We start from the raw sequence: 19,594 nt of genomic DNA, 5'->3' as shown, positions 1-19,594 counted from the left end.
TCGAAAACATATATACTTTCCTTCCAACTAATAAAATTCTTGATGACTTTCTTCAAATTCATCTGGAAATTTCTAGTTCATATTAATCTCAACAACAATTATATATTATTTAATAACTGCCTTTTTCAACAAATTATATTAATAGTAACATGAAAAAGTCGGGATTTACTTTAAAAAAATTCTTAAAAAAGTACACAATAAAATTAATAAGCATACTAAAAATAATAATCACCTAAATTGGAATATTGAAAATAGGTTTCAGGTTTTAAATGCATTAAAAACTTTAAATTATGTTAATTCTCTACACTGTTTTGATTTCGAAAACATATATACTTTCCTTTCAACTTATAAAATTCTTGATGACCTTCTTTAAATTCATCTGGAAATTTCCAGTTCATATTAATCTCAACAACAATAATATATTATTTAATGACTGCCTTTTTCTACAAATTAATGGCATCGCCATGGGAAATAATTTTAGTACTATTATTTGCAATATTTTTCTTTTTCTTCAAGAATATAGATTTGTGAAATCATATGCTAATCTTCCTATTAATTAATTCTTTCTCAGATTAATTGATGATCTTTTAATTATTAATTTTAATGATTTTGATATTTTAGCTAAACAAATATATCAAATTGAATTCATTCTAAATAAAACTAATAGTAGTAATTCTTGAGCAATTTTTTTAGATTTAACTCTTAATATTAATGAAGATAGTAAAATTACAAGTAAACTTTATGACAAAGAAATTATTTTAACTTTCCACTAAAAAAAGCATTGACTTTAATTCTTAATTTGCCAATAAGTTATTTTCCAATATTATTACCAACCATATTCATAGGTTTTATCGAAATTATTCAAACTATGAGGAGTGTTCAAAAGAAACTGATAAATTTAAAACAGATTTAATTAATATCCATTTTCCTAGTTCATTTCTTCAATTGCATTTCAAAAATATTTTAAACAACTTAGAACATTATTTTTTATAATTTAATTTTTTTTGTTTTCAGAATTAACTCTGATTTACTTTTAAGGTAAGAATTAACTATGATAAGCTATTCCTAAAGCCACTAGGTGGAATAGTTTTGAAGTGAGTACGAAATGCGGGTTTCTCTTAAAGCATATTTATTTCATGAACACAAACATCAATATAACATAAACTAAATTAAACATTATGGGTCGTCCTGCGACCAAGCTAGCTAGTGAAAAAGTTGAAAAGGTAAGTGGCTGTTCTTCCTCTGAAGGACAGAATATATATCACTAGGATCACAGGGTTGCTTTTACCTGAAGATCTTAAATCGCCAAGCTGGCGGTAAGACTGGTGAGAGTGGCGAGCACCGCACACTCCCCCCGCAGTGTATCACTTACTATACTTTTTTGGAAAACGCACAGTTCTTCCAAACCTATTTTTGGTCTCCCGCATTACAGGAGTACACGGTATTTCAAACTTTAGAGTCTTAGTTATTTCAGAAGGTTGTAATAATTCACTTTCAATGAAGGCAGGTTTCACACGATCTATGGAGATTGTCGACTTCCGACCTCTAATATCAACTTCAAAAGGTTTATCAGTTCTCTGAATCACTTTAAAAGGTCCATCGTAAGGGGCTTGCAAGGGTTTCAAGATGTATATGGTCAAAGCGTTTGGACTGTATTGGAAAATTAAAAATAGGGGATTTAGTATGCCTTATTATTTTAGATTTCTGGCATGGAATGCAGTGTCTAGACCACATACTACAATCTCTATTCAAATTAGGCCAAATAAATCTATTACTAATCAATTTATTAGTTGCTTTTATTCCTGGGTGTGATAAGTTATGAATAGTATCAAATATTTGTTTACGAAATTGTTTTGGAATAAAAGGTCTAATGTTTTTAGTAGAAATATCACAATATAAAATAGTGTTCGAATCTGGCATATTTACTTTTTTTAAATCCAAACTTTGAGAATTTTTGATTAAATAGTTCAATTCTTTGTCATTTTCCTGAGCTTTTGCAATTTCGCTGTAATCTATAGGATTTGGCATATTTATAGATGCTATTCTTGATAGCGCATCTGCAGTTATATTGTCAGAACCATTTAGGTGTCTTAGATCTGTTGTAAACTGCGATATAAAATCTAATTGACGAGCTTGACGTGGTGAAAATTTATCTAACTTTTGCTTAAATGCATAGGTGAGTAGTTTGTGATCTGTGAACAAAACGAAATTTCGTGCTTCGAGCATATACCTGAATTGTTTGATTGAAGCGTATGCAGCAAGCAACTCCCTATCATATGCGCTATAGCGTTTTTCAGTTTCGGATAACTTGCGCGAAAAAAATGCTAACGGCTGAAGATGTTCATTTTCTGTTTGAAATAATGCTCCCCCAATAGCAAAATCCGAGGTATCTACTTGCAGTACTAAATTTGCATCGGGGCTAAGATGAGCAAGCAGCGTAGCGTTCGCTAAAAGAGTTTTGCAGTTTTGGAATTCGCTTATTGCTTGTTCTGACCAGTTAATCATACGATTATCATTGCGCTTTGAGCCTTTTAAAAAATCGTTTAAATGAGTTTGGTTATGAGCTGCGCGAGGTAGAAAATAACGAAAAAAATTTAGAAGTCCGAGAAATCTTCTCAATTCCTTAATTGTTTTTGGTTGTGGGTGATTTAAAATAGGGTCTACTTTATTGGGTAATGATTTGGTGCCATCCTTAATTATTAAGTGGCCTAAAAATGAAATCTCTGGCACACCAAACAGACATTTTGATACATTTACCGTTAAACCGTATTCATTTAATTTTTGAAACACGGTTTGAACATGCATTTTATGCTGTTCTTCTGATTCACTAAAAATAAGGATATCATCGAGGTAAACATAGCAAAAAGGCAAATCTCCCAGAATTTCATTCATGAACCTCTGAAAAGTTTGCGCGGCTCCACATAGACCGAAATTTAAGAAAGGAAACTCAAAAAGCCCAAAAGGCGTACACACAGCAGTTTTTTGTATGTCATCTGGATGTACTGGGATATGAAAATAAGCACGGACTATATCAATGTTAGAAAAAATATTTTTGTTATTCAGCGCGTGTGTGAAATCTTGTATATGGGGAATAGGGTACCGATCCGGGGTTGTCACGGCGTTTAATTTCCTAGTCTCCAACTGGTCTAATACTTCCCGAGCTTTTAGTAACGGCATGGAGTGGAGACGACCATGGTGACTTCGAAGACCGGCAAATACCCTGCTCTAACATAAACTGAAATTCTTGTTTTACAACATCGTATATTTTTGGACTTAATCGCCTAGGTTTATTGTGTATAGGCGGACCAGTTGTATCGATGTAATGCACAGTATTATGACACGCCTGCTTCATTTTTGGTGTTAATTTAGTTAATTCCGGAAAATTTGATAATAATTTATGATAATATGTGTCACCTGAAATTAATTTTACTGAAAAAACATTAGTTTTGGCAGTTATGCCCAATAAAGAAAGATTAGTGACACCATCAATTAATTTACGACGTTTTAGGTCTATCAACAGTCCAAAGTGCTCTAAAAGATCTGCTCCTATAATTGGAATAGGCACCGTAGCAACTAAAAATTTCCATTTAAAGTCTCTTCGTAATCCTAAATTGATGTTTAATAATTTACTTCCGTAGGTAAAAATTTTTGAATTATTAGCTGCAGTTAACTGTAAGGGACCAGGATGTAAATTTTGAATCATTTTTGGGACGGGCAAGCAGCTCACATCTGAACCTGAATCCACTAAAAATTTTAAATGAGTTTTTTATCATATACAAATAAGCGACACGAACGTACGGCTGTCGGATCTTTTGTCGCTGTAATAGCGACAGCCGGTTTTAGTTTCCCTGGTTATTGTTGTATGAACACGGTGAACAACATTTTCTAGCTTGTTGACCGAATTTCGAATGATAAAAACAGATTTCAGACGATCTTTTCCGATCCCTAGAGCTAGATGTATATCTACGAAAATTATTATATCTTGTTCGAGAACGATTGCGTGATCTCTCGCGAGAAAATTTTTCAACTTGCTGGCTAAGTGCAGCTATTTGCTGGCGAAGTGCACATACTTCCTGATATAGCGGGTTCGATGTTGACGGATTTTCTCGTGTTTTTGCTGAGAGTAAGGGATTCGAACTCGTGGCGTTATTCGTTGCACAAACATTTGGAAGGGAATCCGTTCTAACTTCGGCTATTTTATCCGCTAGCTTAGCTAAATTTTCTAGCGACTCTGAGCTAACGGAAAGAATTGTTTGCATCTCTGATGGTAAACGCTGCAGCCATAAGGTTTTCAAAAAATCCTCATTTAAAGATGTACCTGCCAGCGTTTGCATTTTCCTCAATAAATGGGACGGTTTGTCGTCTCCTAATTGTAATTCAGAAAGAAGTTTACGGATTTGATTACTTTCAGAGTCTGTAAATTCCGCGATAATTCTTTCTTTAAGAATATGGTATTTATTTGCAGTTGGAGGATTAAACAAAATATCTGAAACTGCTGATAAAGTCTCTGGGTCTATTGCTGCAATGATATTGTTATATTTAGTTTGGTCGTTAGTAATTCCTGATAAATCAAAATTGCTTTCTGCCTGAACAAACCAAAGTTTGATATTATTTCTCCATATTGGTGGTAGTTTAACAGCTATACGAGCAATTTGAGCTTCGGCAAGATTCTGCTCACCTTCATTTGGCATTTTGAACTTTAAATAGAAGCAAGTTTAAACAGCTAAAACTAATTCATGTATTAACGTAATTTGACAAGTATTTTAACTTTGGAATTGACTAGTTCCCTAAATATAAATACTACCACTGATAACTTAATGACTAAGAGGGACAAATTGCATACCTAAACCAAGCGAATGACCATAAAAACATACTTGAATCGTCGCCAGCTAGCTTTGTAATCCCATAATCCATACAGTATAATCCAAGGGTTCTTCCATGAAAGTTGATTTTAGCATGCTGCGAAGTCCAGGTCACCACTGAAGTGAGTACGAAATGCGGGTTTCTCTTAAAGCATATTTATTTCATGAACACAAACATCAATATAACATAAACTAAATTAAACATTATGGGTCATCCTGCGACCAAGCTAGCTAGTGAAAAAGTTGAAAAGGTAAGTGGCTGTTCTTCCTCTGAAGGACAGAATATATATCACTAGGATCACAGGGTTGCTTTTACCTGAAGATCTTAAATCGCCAAGCTGGCGGTAAGACTGGTGAGAGTGGCGAGCACCGCAGTTTCGATGTATGACACTTTCATACAAGATTTGTTTAATTTTTTAACTGAATTTCTAAACAAATTGTATCCTTTTTTAAATTACTTTAATTATTTAATTTTAATTGCCTAGTATAATAAACAGCTTATTTTTATTTTTTACAACTATATTTCTGTACAAATGGAATGGGTTCTGGTTTATGAACAGCCACCCCCGAAGAATGCAAATAATTCGCGTAGACTTTAAAATTATGAAAGGGTGTATGAATGAAGGATAAATTCTATAAACGGCATTCTATTTTGCAGAATATTTTCCTAAATGAGTTGAAAAAGGAAAACTATGCAAATATTATGAAAATTTTTATTTTTCACTTTCAACTTCATGCTATGTTCTCTCTGTATATTCAAGAAAATTGTAGGAATTTGCTGTTTTGGGTGTTTAACTTTTATTTGTATTTTGTTTTGCTACCATTAATTCATCAATTAAAAAAAGGGCTCAGAAAATGTACAAAGAGTAAAATGAAATAAAATAGTAATAATATACTCGGAGCCGATTTCAAGATTTGCTAGGCGTGAGTCTTAAAAAAATTGGATTTGACATAACAAACGTAAAGCTGCCATCGAAAATGGAAAAAATAAAGGTGAGAAACAAAACTAGAAAAACCACAGATGACGTGAGACAAAAAAGATGAACTGTGATTCTTCTTGCGCTGCTTTTCTTGATATTTTTTCTCTTTCAGCTTCAGTGGTTTTTTTTTATTTGTGTTTGTTTCTCACTTTTATTTTTTCCACTTTCGTTGCCAGCTTTTTTTTATATATTTATTTCAAATCAATTTTTCTTTTCATTTCTGTTTGACAAATCTTAAAGGATTAGTAACAACAACTTCTCCCTTCGGGTGCTCCGGTCTCTTAGATTAAAAGAAGCAGCTCGATCTCTTCTCCATGAGTTTTTATGCCATTGGACTGCCTGAGTCTAGGTTTGGAAGGCCTAAAATCCTCTCCACTTCTTGTGATTGACTTTTCTAGAATACATGGACTCATGGACCAGATCTAGCTGTTGTTAGGTCATGAAGGATTAGTAACAACAACAACAACAACAACAATTCTTAAAAATGGGAGTCTAGTTTTCTAGCCCTTAAACCATCGCTCAGAATGACATCCACCTAGTTGGACATTCAAAAATCATATTAACAGTTTAATTATGCATGATAACTTAAGTGTCCCTCGTATTTATAGTCTCCGTAGATTGATAGAAGAAGTTGAAACACTAATTGCAATAATTAATCAATTTTACAGGTACATGGCAAATCAAAATTCCGTTAGTGTGAAACATGTGATAGAATTTGCGCGGAAATTGAAGAAATTAGAGGTAAGAATATCTTTAATTTGCAATAAAAATTTAATATCCCTTCTAGAAGTTAGGGAGACAAAATATATTTTAACCTTAAATTTCAGGCTTTGGTATGCACTTCAACTGCCTTTTCAAATTCAAATCAACATGAAAAAATAGAAGAAACTATTTATCGCTTGCCTTGGACTGGAGAAAGATTTTTAAAAGCACTGGAGTAAGTAAATTTGTCCCATGTATAGTAAAGTTATTTAATGATACAATGTGATGAGCGATACAATGGATGTGAGTTCAGCCCCAATAATAGGTTCTTATTAGGGATGACGTAGCAAGGCTCTTGCAAGGTATGAACTGAACAACTAAAATGCTTCTTAAAATATTTGGTTATTTATTTCTTCACTATTATGGGTATATTTGAAAACTCAGACTTTCTGTTTAAAATGAAACAAGATTTAAATGAATTCCTCATTGCAAAAACAAATGCTTCTTAAAAAATTTTTAGTATTTATTTCTTCACATCTTATAGCTATTTTTTAAAAGAAATTGAAGCTTACTTTGTAATCTAAAACTAATTTCAAATTGATTTCTCATTGAAAGAATTTTAAAAAAAATGCAATTTATCCATTGTTATTTTATTTATATAAACGTGATATAAAAACGCTCTTAACGTAGAATGATTTGAACTAAACAAATGCTTTTTAAATATTTGGATATTAATTTTTTACACATACGTGTATTTTTGAAAACTTTAACGCTCACTTTGTTATCTAAAACAAGTTTCAAGTGAATTCCGCCGTATAGGTAGTGTAGAGGCTGTTGGTTGCGTCAGCTCAGATTGCATGAAAAACTGAGGTAGAAGGATCGAGGATGGGAACGAAGTCCGAAGGTAGGAGGACGAACCGAAATAGTTCCTGCGCGGAGGAATACCGGCGGAGGAGCATCAACCGGCGGCCAAGGCAGGGGAGTGAAAAGGCTGAAGTCCAGTATTTAAGCAGATGACAGTTTGCCTTCGGGAGAGGTTGTTGTGCAGCGTCCGAGACTTCATCCCGATATCCCATTTCTTCCCGGTGACGCCCATCTGCAGAAGGCGACATTTACAATCAAAAGTTTAAGTTTTTAATTGTTCTTTTAATAACAACTTTTAATGTTTTTAAAGAATGACTTGTTAATTGGAGTTTGTGAAGTTTCGTAGATGGTTTGTTATCTTTCAATATTAAAGAGGATGTTTCTTTGCCATATTGTTTCATTTTTGAAAGTCTTACATTCCCATCACCGAACCATATACAATTGGTGACCTGGAAACGAACACGTATATTTCTGTTTCTGCAAACTGCTTTTGAGAAATTCTACTAGTTGATGGATTACGGGGAAATGCTGGTACGTTTCAAGTTTTAAAGTTTTTTGTCAAGCCGTGAGTACAAATTACTTCTGTTGTTGGACTTATAAATTTTGGATTAATGCGAAAAATGCCCGAATCTACTGAAGCTGCTGATCAACAAATTGCTCGTGTCACTGTAAAGCCGCCACCTTTTTGGAGAGCAAATCCAGAATTGTGGTTCAGACAAATAGAAAGTCAGTTCACACTTGCGGGAGTAAGTACAGAATCAACGAAATTCCACCATGTAGTTGCTGCTCTACAACCGGAGGAACTGGCGATTATCAGCGACATCGTTATCAGTCCACCTGTGGATAAGCCTTTCGCCGCACTTAAGAAACGATTGTGCTCTCAATATGCTGAATCTGAAGCTCAACGCTTAAGGGATTTGATTTCGGGGAAGCAACTTGGCGACCGCCGTCCTTCAAGACTGCTTCTGGAGATGCGGAATAAAGCCGGAGCGAGAATTAACGATGAAATTCTTAAATCTTTATTTTTGCAGAGATTGCCTACTAACGTTCAACAGATTTTGGCGATTTCCAACGATAACCTGGACAAACTGGCAGAGATGGCGGATGGTATCATGGCTACAACAACTAACGCACAGTCAGTCAGCGTAGTTGCTGAGTCGACGGATCAGACGGATTTACGGTCTTTATTGACAGAGATCACAGCTCGTCTCGCACGGTTGGAAGCCCGTGCAAGTGACCGGTCGAGAAGTACTAGTCAGAACCTCTACAAGCCGAAGCCGACAGTCTGCAAATTCACAGTATTGCTGGTATCATAAAATATTTAAACAACGAGCCACAAAATGCCGACCTCCATGTTCGTTCCTACCGGAAAACTGCTGAGGCCGTCATCTAGTCATAAGGATGACGGCGAAGCGATGATTCAGCGACTTTATCTGACGGACAAGTCTACATCCTCACGTTATCTCATCGATACGGGAGCTGACGTCTCTGTGATACCTTGTGCTGCTTATGCACCCAGTGACCATTCCTCTCAGATGAAGTTGTTCGCCGCAAACGGTACGACCATTCCAACGTTTGGCCAACGCCTGTTGAAATTAGACCTCGGACTCAGAAGAGAGTTCAACTGGCCTTTTATCATCGCTGCCGTGCCTCATCCAATTATCGGAGCGGACTTCTTACGCAATTTTGGTTTATTAATAGACGTCAAAAATGCTACAGTAATTGATCCTTTGACCAAGTTGCAAACAAGAGGTACCCGGTATACTGGGAATGCTTCAGCGGTAAAGGTAATTTCAGAGAACTCTAAATTTCACAATTTGTTGTCTGAATTTCCTGCTCTGATTAGATCAGGTGTCACGCCAAGAAAAGTTAAGCATGGAGTAGAACATTGGATACAGACAAAAGGACCTCCTGTTTTTTCGAAACCTCGACGTTTATCGACAGATAAGTTGAAGGCTGCAAAACAAGAGTTTGAATTTCTGGTAGCATCAGGGGTTTGTCAGCCTTCCAAAAGCTGTTGGGCAAGTCCGTTACACATGGTGTTAAAGAAGAACGGCGACTGGCGACCATGTGGTGATTTTCATCGTCTTAATGGTGTGACCGTGCCAGATAGGTACCCTGTTCCCAACATGCAAGACTGTTTTCAGGTTTTGGAAGGTAAAAGGATATTTTCTACCTTGGACCTGGAAAAAGCGTATTATCAGATTCCGGTGCGCAGCGAAGACGTACCAAAGACTGCGGTAACAACCCCGTTTGGATTGTTCGAGTTTTTGTATATGCCGTTTGGATTATCAAATGCTGCCGCAACTTTCCAACGCTTCATTCATCAAGTCTTAGGTGAGTTTGAATTTTGTGTACCTTATTTTGATGACGTATTGGTAGCTTCGAAGAACGAAGAAGAACATTTAACGCATTTAAAACGAGTTTTTCAACGTTTTGCTGAATATGGTGTAACACTCAACGTAAGCAAATGTGTCCTGGGACAGTCTTCAGTAGAATTCCTAGGGCATTGTGTAACGGAAAAGGGTATTACACCGCTTCCTGATAAAGTTTCTGCAATTGCTAATTTTCCTCAACCAGTTACAATAAGAGAGCTGCGTCGATTTCTTGCGGTCTTGAATTTTTTTAGAAGATTCATACCTAGAGCTGCCCACACTCAAGCAATTTTAAACGAATATTTAAAAGGTGCTAAGAAAAATGATAAAAGCGCTATCAAGTGGTCGGAGGAAGCAGTTACTGCCTTTGAGAAGAGCAAGAAAGAATTGGCGAATTCAACCACGCTGTACCATCCTGTCATGAATGCACAGTTGGCGATGGTGGTAGACGCTTAAGATACTGCGATGGGTGCTGCTTTGCATCAGCAGATCGAGAAAGAGTGGCAACCACTTGGTTTTAATTCAAAGAAGCTTGCACCGTCTCAAGAAAAGTATAGTGCTTACGACAGAGAACTCTTGGCTGCGTACATGGCCGTCAAATACTTTCGTCATATGGTAGAGGGTTGGCCGTTCACTATCTACACTGACCACAAGCCGCTTATATATGCCTTTAAACAAAAGGAAGATAAGTGTTCGCCAAGACAATCGCGTCATTTGGATTTTATTGACCAATTCACTACGGATATTCAGCACGTGAAGGGAATGGATAACGTGGTTGCAGATGCGCTGTCCAGAGTAAACATTGCTACCATAGAAACACCTTCCCATATCAATTTTCAAGAAATGGCTAACAACCAAAAAGGTGACCAGGAACTAGCCGAGATTTTAGCTCAAACCGGTAACTCGTCTTTAGTACTTCAACCATTCGTAATAGGTGATCCTGGTGTGGAACTGTTTTGTGATGTATCTACCAAACGGATTCGACTATTCGTACCGAAAGTGGACAGAAAAAACGTCTTTTCCAAACTACATGCGATTTCACATCCAGGTATTAAGGCTACTATAAGGTTGGCGGAAGAGCGATATGTATGGCCTGGTATAAAGAAAGATGTTAGAACATGGGCTCAGCAATGCTTAGCTTGCCAACCTTCTAAGGTAACACGTCACACACAGAGCAAGCTTGGTACATTTGTTCCACCAAATGCCAGGTTCGAGCACGTGCACATCGACATCGTAGGTCCCTTGCCGCCATCAGAAGATTTTCGCTACTGTCTAACTTGTGTCGACCGTTTTTCCAAGTGGCCAGAAGCTTACCCGCTCATAGATATAACAGCCAAATCGGTTGCTGAGACTTTCAATGCTGGATGGATTGCTAGATTTGGAATACCTCTACGAATCACAACAGACCAGGGAACACAGTTCGAAGCCTCATTGTTTGATGCCCTGACTAAGTTCCTGGGTTCGGCCCGTCATCGAACAAGCCCTTATCATCCCGCAGGAAATGGTCAAGTGGAGAGATTTCATAGACAGATGAAGGGAGCGATTAGAGCCTACAGTACAAGTCAGTGGACCAGAGTTTTACCTGCCATTCTTTTTGGTTTTAGAGCTGCATGGAAGGAGGACTTGCAGGCAACGACAGCGGAAATGGTTTATGGAACTCCGATACGATTGCCTGGAGAATTTTTATATCCGTCTACTGGTACAGCGGATCCCGCAAACTTTGTTGGAAAACTAAAAGAGACCCTGCAGGAGTTGCTGCCAGTAAAGTCCAGACATCAGAGCCATAGAGCAGTTTTTGTAAGTAAAGACCTTTCGTCGTGCAGTCATGTTTTCCTGAGGACCGATGTCATAAAAAAAGGCCTGCAGCCACCATACGAGGGTCCATTTCAAGTGCTGAGTCAAGGGGAGAAGGTTTTTAGGATTCTTATTCATGGCCGGGAAAGTACGGTAAACGTGGATCGTCTAAAACCTGCATATGTATCCCGAGATGAACAGGACATGGTTCCTAAAAGCGAATCAACAGCTATGAGCGAATCTACAGAGGAATCTACTATCCCAGAGCCTAGTGACGTGCCAAGAGAGGTTAAGACACGACCAGGCCGTCGAGTTAAGTTTCAGGGAAAGTATCAGCAATGAGCTGGAAAAGTCTCGCTAGCGCTGGTAGGGGGCTACTGTAGAGGCTGTTGGTTGCGTCAGCTCAGATTGCATGAAAAACTGAGGTAGAAGGATCGAGGATGGGAACGAAGTCCGAAGGTAGGAGGACGAACCGAAATAGTTCCTGCGCGGAGGAATACCGGCGGAGGAGCATCAACCGGCGGCCAAGGCAGGGGAGTGAAAAGGCTGAAGTCCAGTATTTAAGCAGATGACAGTTTGCCTTCGGGAGAGGTTGTTGTGCAGCGTCCGAGACTTCATCCCGATATCCCATTTCTTCCCGGTGACGCCCATCTGCAGAATGCGACATTTACAATCAAAAGTTTAAGTTTTTAATTGTTCTTTTAATAACAACTTTTAATGTTTTTAAAGAATAACTTGTTAATTGGAGTTTGTGAAGTTTCGTAGATGGTTTGTTATCTTTCAATATTAAAGAGGATGTTTCTTTGCCATATTGTTTCATTTTTGAAAGTCTTACATTCCCATCACCGAACCATATAGGTAGTTTTGGCAAAAATGACGCGCACTTTGTAATCAGAAAAAAAATTTCAAATGATTTTCTTATCCCAAAAATTTTAAAAAATTGGCAAAATAAGCTCCATAGATTATATGAATACTCTTAACGTAGCATGGTTTGGACAACAATCTGCTTCTTAAAGATTTTGAGTATAGATTATTTCTTCTAATCTTCGAGGATTTTATGAAAATTTGACACTAACTTTGTATTCTGAAACAAGTTTCAAATGAATTCCTCATTGCATAAAAATTCAAGGAAATTCGTAATTTTTCCTTTATTATGTTAACTATATTAAGGCTCTTAACGTAGAATGATTTGGACTAAACAAATGCTTCTTAAAAATTTTAGCTATTTATTTCTTCACATCTATCTGAATTTTTAAAAAAATATGACGCTTGCTTTGCAATCTGAAACAAGTTTCAAATGAATTCCTCATTTCAAAAAAACATAAAAAATTCGAAATATGTCCTCCGATATGTTGGGTATAAATATGTTATTAATATAGTATTGTTTGAAGTAAACAAATCCTTCTTAAAAATTTTAAGTGCCTATTTCCTGACACATATGGGTACTTATGAAAGAATTGACACTCACTTTGTAATATGAGGCAAGTTCGAAGTTATTTCCTCATTTAGCATTCTTAAAAAGTTTCAAATTATTTTCTCATTGCAAGAAATTTTGAAATATTCGCCAAATAAACTCCTATATACACGTTCCTCTGGTTTAGACTAAGCAAATGCTTCGTAAAATTTTGAATATTTATTTCTTCACAACTACGGGCATTAATAAAGAAATTGACACCCCTTTTTTTCTGAAACAACTGTCCAATGAATTTCTTATTGTAAAAAAATATAAAAAATTCTCAAATTGTCCTCCTTTTCGTCAATTATACATATTCTCTTAACACATCATTTTTTGGAATAAAAAAATCCTTCTTAAAAATTTTGATAGCTTATTACCTGACGCATATGGGTATTTTCGGAAAAATTGATGCACACTTTGTAATCTGGATCAAGTTAAATCCGAAACCCTTATTGCAAAAAAATGTTACATAAAATTATCAGTATCTCCTTCACTATGTTAACTGTATTGTTGCTTTTAACGGAGCCTGGTGTGGACTAAGCATATGCTTCTCGAAATTTCTCTCAATTCTATGGTACTTTTGACAAATTTAACGCTTACTTTTGTTTCTGAAAAAACGTTTGAAATGAATTCCTCATTGTAAAAAATTAAAGAATTCGCAAAAAAATTTAAAAAATGAAAAAAATTCCTTCTTTAATTTTGCATGTATGCTCATAACGAAGCATTATTTGGACTAAAAATTACTTCTTAAAAATTTTGATTTCTTATTTCTTGACACAAATGGGTATTCTTGAAAGAACATTGATGCTCACTTTATAATCTGAAATTAGTTTAAAATTATTTCCTCTTTTCAAAAAAATTAAACAAAATCGCAGATTGTCCTTCATCACTTTAATTATACACGTGAAAAAAATGTAATTTAATAACGTGAGTAAAAAAGAATCCTTCTTAAAACTTTTGAGTACTTGTTTCTTGAAACATATTGGTACTTTTGGAAAACCAATGACTCTCACTTTGCAATTTGAATTAAGTTTCAAATGAATTCCTCATTGCAAGAAATTAAAAAAAAAATTCGCAATGTATCCTTCATTATGCTAACTACGTTGATACTCTTAACGTAGCATAGTTCGAACTAAACAAATGCTTCATGAAAAATTTGGGTATTAATTTCTTCCCGTCTACGTCTATTTGCGAAAAATTTGACGCTTACTTTGTAATCTGAAAAAGTTTCAAATGAATTTCTCATTACCAAAAAATATAAGAAATTCGCAATGTCTCCTCCAATATGTTAACTATAAATATACTCTAAACATAGAATTGCTTGGAGTCAGCAAATACTTTTTAAAAATTTTGAGTACTCATTTCTTGACACATATGGGTATTTTTTAAAGAATTGTCACTTAATTTGTAATCTAAAAAAGTTTCAAATGATTTTCTCATTACCAAAAAATATAAGAAATTCGCAAAATAAACTCCAGTATGTTTACAATATTTATTCTCGTTACATAGCATATTTTGGATTTAGCGTACTTTTTATCTGAAACAAGTTTTAAATGAATTTTCTATTTCAAAACATTATAAAATATTCGCAAAATGCGTGCCATTATGTTATGTTATACTGTGTCTGTTATGTTACGTCTGCCATTAAATAAGCTCATACCGTGAGTAAACAAATACTTCTTAAAAATTTTGAGAACTTATTTCTTGAACCATATTGATATTTTTGAAAAAAGTGATGCTCATTTTGAAACTTGAAGCAAGTTTCATATGAGCGTCACTCATTGCAAAATACTCCCACTCATTGCAAAAAATTATAAAATTACAAAGTGTTTTCTATTATTTAGAAACTCTTTATGCACGTATAGTGCATATTCTTTGAACTGAAAATTGCTTTTCAGAAATTTTGAGAGAATATTTCTTCACATCAATGAGTGTTTTTGAATAAGTTAACGCTCACTTTGAAATTTGAAAAAAGTTTTAAAAGAAATCTTCATCGCAAGCTATTATAAAAAATTTGTAATGTGTAAAATGTCATCCATTTTTTAACTTCATATATACACTTTAAGCAACAAAGTTTGGACTAAACAAATGTTTCTTAAAAATTTTGGGTATTCATTTCTTCACATCTATGGGTATTTTTTAAACATTCTGGGTATTTATACTTTTCTTGACCATGCCACCATCTAAATCATGCCTCATTAAAAGCATATATATGGTTAACATAATGGTGGACACTTTGTGAATTTTTTATAGTTTTTTACAATGAGGAATTCTCTTGAAACTTATTTCAGTTAAAAAACAATTAGTGTAAAATTTTTCATATATACTTATAGTTGTGAAGAAATAAATCCCCAAAATATTTAAGAAGCATTTGTTTAGTCCAAATCATGCTACGTAAAGAGCCAGCTACGTACGTCATCCTCTAAGAGCTTATCAGTGGGGTAGAATTCTCACCCATACTGAGGAAGTGGGTTGAAGCCAGGGCTAAAGAGAATAGAAGGGCTGGTTCAGTCCTTTGAAGTAGCTCTCGCCGCGCCAATCCTCCGATTTTCTCTAGTGACGTCACTTTGGCGCAAAGCTCGCACTTTTACTTCAAGAACGGAGCGTTCGGCCTTACTAGCTCTACCTAATATTGGAGTATTTCTTTTTGCGAGATATTCTAAGACATTTGTTATTTTCTATATTCTATAATGGCTTTCCTCAGTTTTTGCAGTGAATTTACAAGAATTTAAAACTATTATCGAAATGCCAGTTTGCGCGATTGCAACTTGAAAAAATTTTGATAGAAAAACAAAAGGAAAAAATATAATTTTCAATGTAAAGAATGGATTCCGAAATGACACAGTTAATATAAAACAGCAATACGTTTATTCTGTCATTAAGAACTTTTATGGAAATTCATTATCTAAATAGAAACCGCCTCGTTACTTCAAAAAGAAAGGCAGGTGAAAAAAATTAAAAAATGGATAAAGTCAAAGAAAATTAAAATGTAAATAAAAAGTATAAATGAAATATATAGTATATAGTTGGAATTCTCCTAATTTCATAACATATTTTTTAATGTAGTTATTCTAAATATTTATGATTTTTTTTAAAAATTATATTCTCTTAAATTTAAATATCTATAAATTATATCATCGTAAATTTAAATACCTATAAACAATTGTAAAATTTCTAATGTCATTATGAACCTAAATTATTATTTTGTTTCAGCAAATAGCGTTTAAGGTTGATGTTTCCTAATGATTAAGTATGAACAAATTGCTATTAACGGCATATTTTAAAATCAGGGATTATAAATTTAACTTAACTTATTGTTATAAAAGAATATGTAGATAAAAAAAGTGTCGATATATGCTTTCATTTTTCTTAATAATTAAAGTTAAAATTGAACTTTTTAAAATAAAGTATTTATAGTGTCATTTTCGGCAACTAGTAAAACATTTTTATAAGTTTAAAATGGTATTTTTTTTTTAATATAATGGCCAAGAAAGTTTTCCTGAACTATGTTTATGAACGGAATTAATGTGTTAATTACGTAAAGTTTGAAAGCTAATAACCAGAAAAGTCTAACTTATTTTTACAAAGAGGAAGATGCAAAGTTATCATAATATCTTTGCTTGCGATCCCCGAGATCTGTGGACACAGTGACGTCATGAGGAGGGAAATCGTAGCTTCAGCTCTAAGAGCGGAGTGAACTAGCCCTTCTATTCTCTTTAGCCCTGGGTTGAAGCGCTCATCCCACTGCAGTACAGTAAGAGAGGTCATTAACTCTAAAAGTGGGTTTTAGACCTCATATTCCCCCTACCCATGTGCTAACTTAATTGTACTTAATTGAGGGTTAAACTCAAGTTTCTCAGATGAAATAGAAATTTTATGGCATCAGGAATTTTAATTCGTGCTTTTTGCGAAATTGTAACTAATATTGAGTAGAAAATTAGAAAATGAATTAAAACTTATTTGTATGTAATAATTTGAAATCGAATGCGGAGAACATCAAAATTTTAAACCAAGTCTGGTACAGTATATTTAAACAATTACTAATATATTTTAATTTAATTAAGTACAAAACTGATAAACAGTTTTTACATTATTATAGTAAATGTATTTTAAAGAATGACATTTTGGGATCAATGAAGGCTTGAATTGAATCAATATAAACCAGTTTCGTTGGAGATGGCTGGTTTTCATTCTGTTCTAACAGACAACGTTTCTCTAACAGAACTAAACTCTTCTGACAGAACTAATTTTACAGGAGAGACAAAAAACCTGAATATATAAGTATCTGTTTCATAAATAGAGTTTTTCATTCTTTGATAAAGTAAAGTAAGTTTTGCTATAAAATATTATATTATAACAAAACATCACTCACTTTTTTTATTTGAAAAGTAATAAGAACCTGGAGATGATCAGCCAATACTGGACGTTATTTTTAACAAGCGAAAATATTAATATTTTATTATTCAGAAATGAAATGAGAAGAAATGAGAAGACTTTATTTAAATTTTAGACTATATATTCATGGATATTTGAGTAGAATCAGAAATCTTTTGCTCCTTGACAATCTATGCTAAGCTACTTACTGATTTCGTCTCGGAAAAAGAAAAAAAAACTTATTTGGCTCATGTTGTAAAATTCCTTTTGATGTTTGAAATTTCCTTGTGGTTTATGACAACTTTTCAAAAATATGCTTATTTAACTGGTTATGTTGCCACTTTTAGGGTACTTTTTTGTACAAAGTAAATATTAATTTGCATAAAAGTGATACTTCAACTTCACCAGGAGTAGTACTTTTATAAGCAAAATTGCTATAATGCGTCACATGAAACTGCTGTTTATCCTTTCTTACTTTTCCATCAGAGCATTTTGATAGCACATTTTTCTTGTAATGTTCCGGCCTCCAGCATTTGAAATCAAGTACCACACTATTTGTAGTCCCTTCCTTTACAATTTAGTTACTTTCATACCTTTTTATTTTATAGCAGATACCTTTCAGAAAACTACCCCCTTTATCACGAATTGTGTGATAAGAAAAAGCAACAATAAAATAACAAGCCTAAACTAAATGATTCATTGTTAGGTTACGCGAACACATTTATAAGGAACAACAGCAGCCATCTAGAGGAATATTTCCAAGTTAATTTCAAGAACAAGGCATCCCCTAGATATAGCATGTTTTTGAACTAAACTGATATTTCACTGCACAAAATATGCTTTAACAAGTTAGCAGACATGGATTTTTTATATCCTTATTAGTTATTTACGTCAGCTAAGCTAATAAATGCAAGAATATCAAATTTGAAAAAAAGTTTAGATGACTCGTTTTCGTATTGATCGATTCATTCGGATTCAACAAAACTGTGTTTACTCGGCAGTTATTTAATGCTGCCAAATGTTAAAATTAATTTAAAAAATTTATCTTAGGTATAAATATAGTAATTTTTTCTGAAGTGAAAAAAGATTTTTATATTTTCAGGAGTGGTGAAAATGGGGAATTTGAAAAGTTAGCTGCCGAATGCAAACCAGAATGGCCCAACCAGTACACTTTCTCAAAATGTTTAGCTGAAAATATCGTAGATGAAATGGCATCGGATCTTCCTGTAGTAATCATTCGCCCATCAATTATAGTAAATTGTTGGAGAAGTCCATTGATAGTATGTGCAATAATGCCATAAAATGCAAAAAAAAATATTAATTAATTATTAATGAAATACTTCAGTTTACAGCTCTAGCTTAACCTTGGCTTTTTTTACCATAGAGTTCCACTACACCCTTTTATTGCCAGTCTTTCTCCAGTTCTCCACCGTTTCCATTCATGCAACTCAGTTTTGGTCAATGCTCTTTCTTTCGTGATAAAACTTTACTCTCATGATTTTATTTCATCTTCACTTCTCTTTAACCTGTGGGGATTTAATTTTTGACTGTGTCAACCTTCATCTATCAAAAGGTACCTCTTGATAGATGAAACGTAGTCAAAAGATTAATTCCCCTTCATTGATGACCAGCTGACGTGATAAGAACTTTACCAATATTGATGGATGATCCACATTAAACAGTTGATTTACTTAAAAATATACTGCTCAAAAAAAATCCTGTGAAGTAAATAATGTTTCCCGGTCAATAAACAGTATTGAAGAAAAAAAAATGAGCGAATTGCTATAAACAAAAATATAAAAAAATAATGAGCAAAATGCTATAAATATATATATATATATATATATATATATATATATATATATATATATATATATATATATATATATATATATATATATATATATATATATATATATATATATATATATATATATATATATATATATATATATATATATATATATATATAATGAGCAAAATTGATATAAATAAATAAACAGCATGAGTCAACTAGTGGTACACGTTCATCGAATTCTATCACAGATGAAATTCTGGAAGGGGAGTAATGTGGCGTAACTACCACTATAAATATTAAATACCAATTCACTAGTATATAAAACATGTTAACTTGATTCTATCAAGTGGTACCTTATGATAGATGAAGGCTGACATAGTCAAATAATT

The 19,594-nt window shown here is 34.0% G+C and overlaps 1 protein-coding gene across 1 annotated transcript in view; it reads left to right on the top strand.

Moving 5' to 3' along the window:
• LOC122272127 (fatty acyl-CoA reductase 1-like) overlaps positions 1-19,594 on the top strand; it is a 102,203-nt gene that overhangs the window by 35,089 nt on the left and 47,520 nt on the right. The window contains exons 4-6 of the mRNA XM_087167950.1: positions 6,511-6,583; positions 6,670-6,779; positions 18,510-18,687. Coding sequence (XP_087024076.1) covers positions 6,511-6,583; positions 6,670-6,779; positions 18,510-18,687 — 361 coding nt within the window. The remainder of the gene's footprint in view (positions 1-6,510; positions 6,584-6,669; positions 6,780-18,509; positions 18,688-19,594) is intronic.

This window comes from Parasteatoda tepidariorum, chromosome 7 (assembly GCF_982258835.1).
Source record: "Parasteatoda tepidariorum strain Cologne lab strain chromosome 7, Ptep-v5.0, whole genome shotgun sequence".
In the NCBI taxonomy this organism is placed as follows: Eukaryota; Metazoa; Arthropoda; class Arachnida; order Araneae; family Theridiidae; genus Parasteatoda; species Parasteatoda tepidariorum.
Note: the sequence above shows the minus strand (reverse complement) of the source record. Positions and strands in the feature narration are given on the sequence as shown.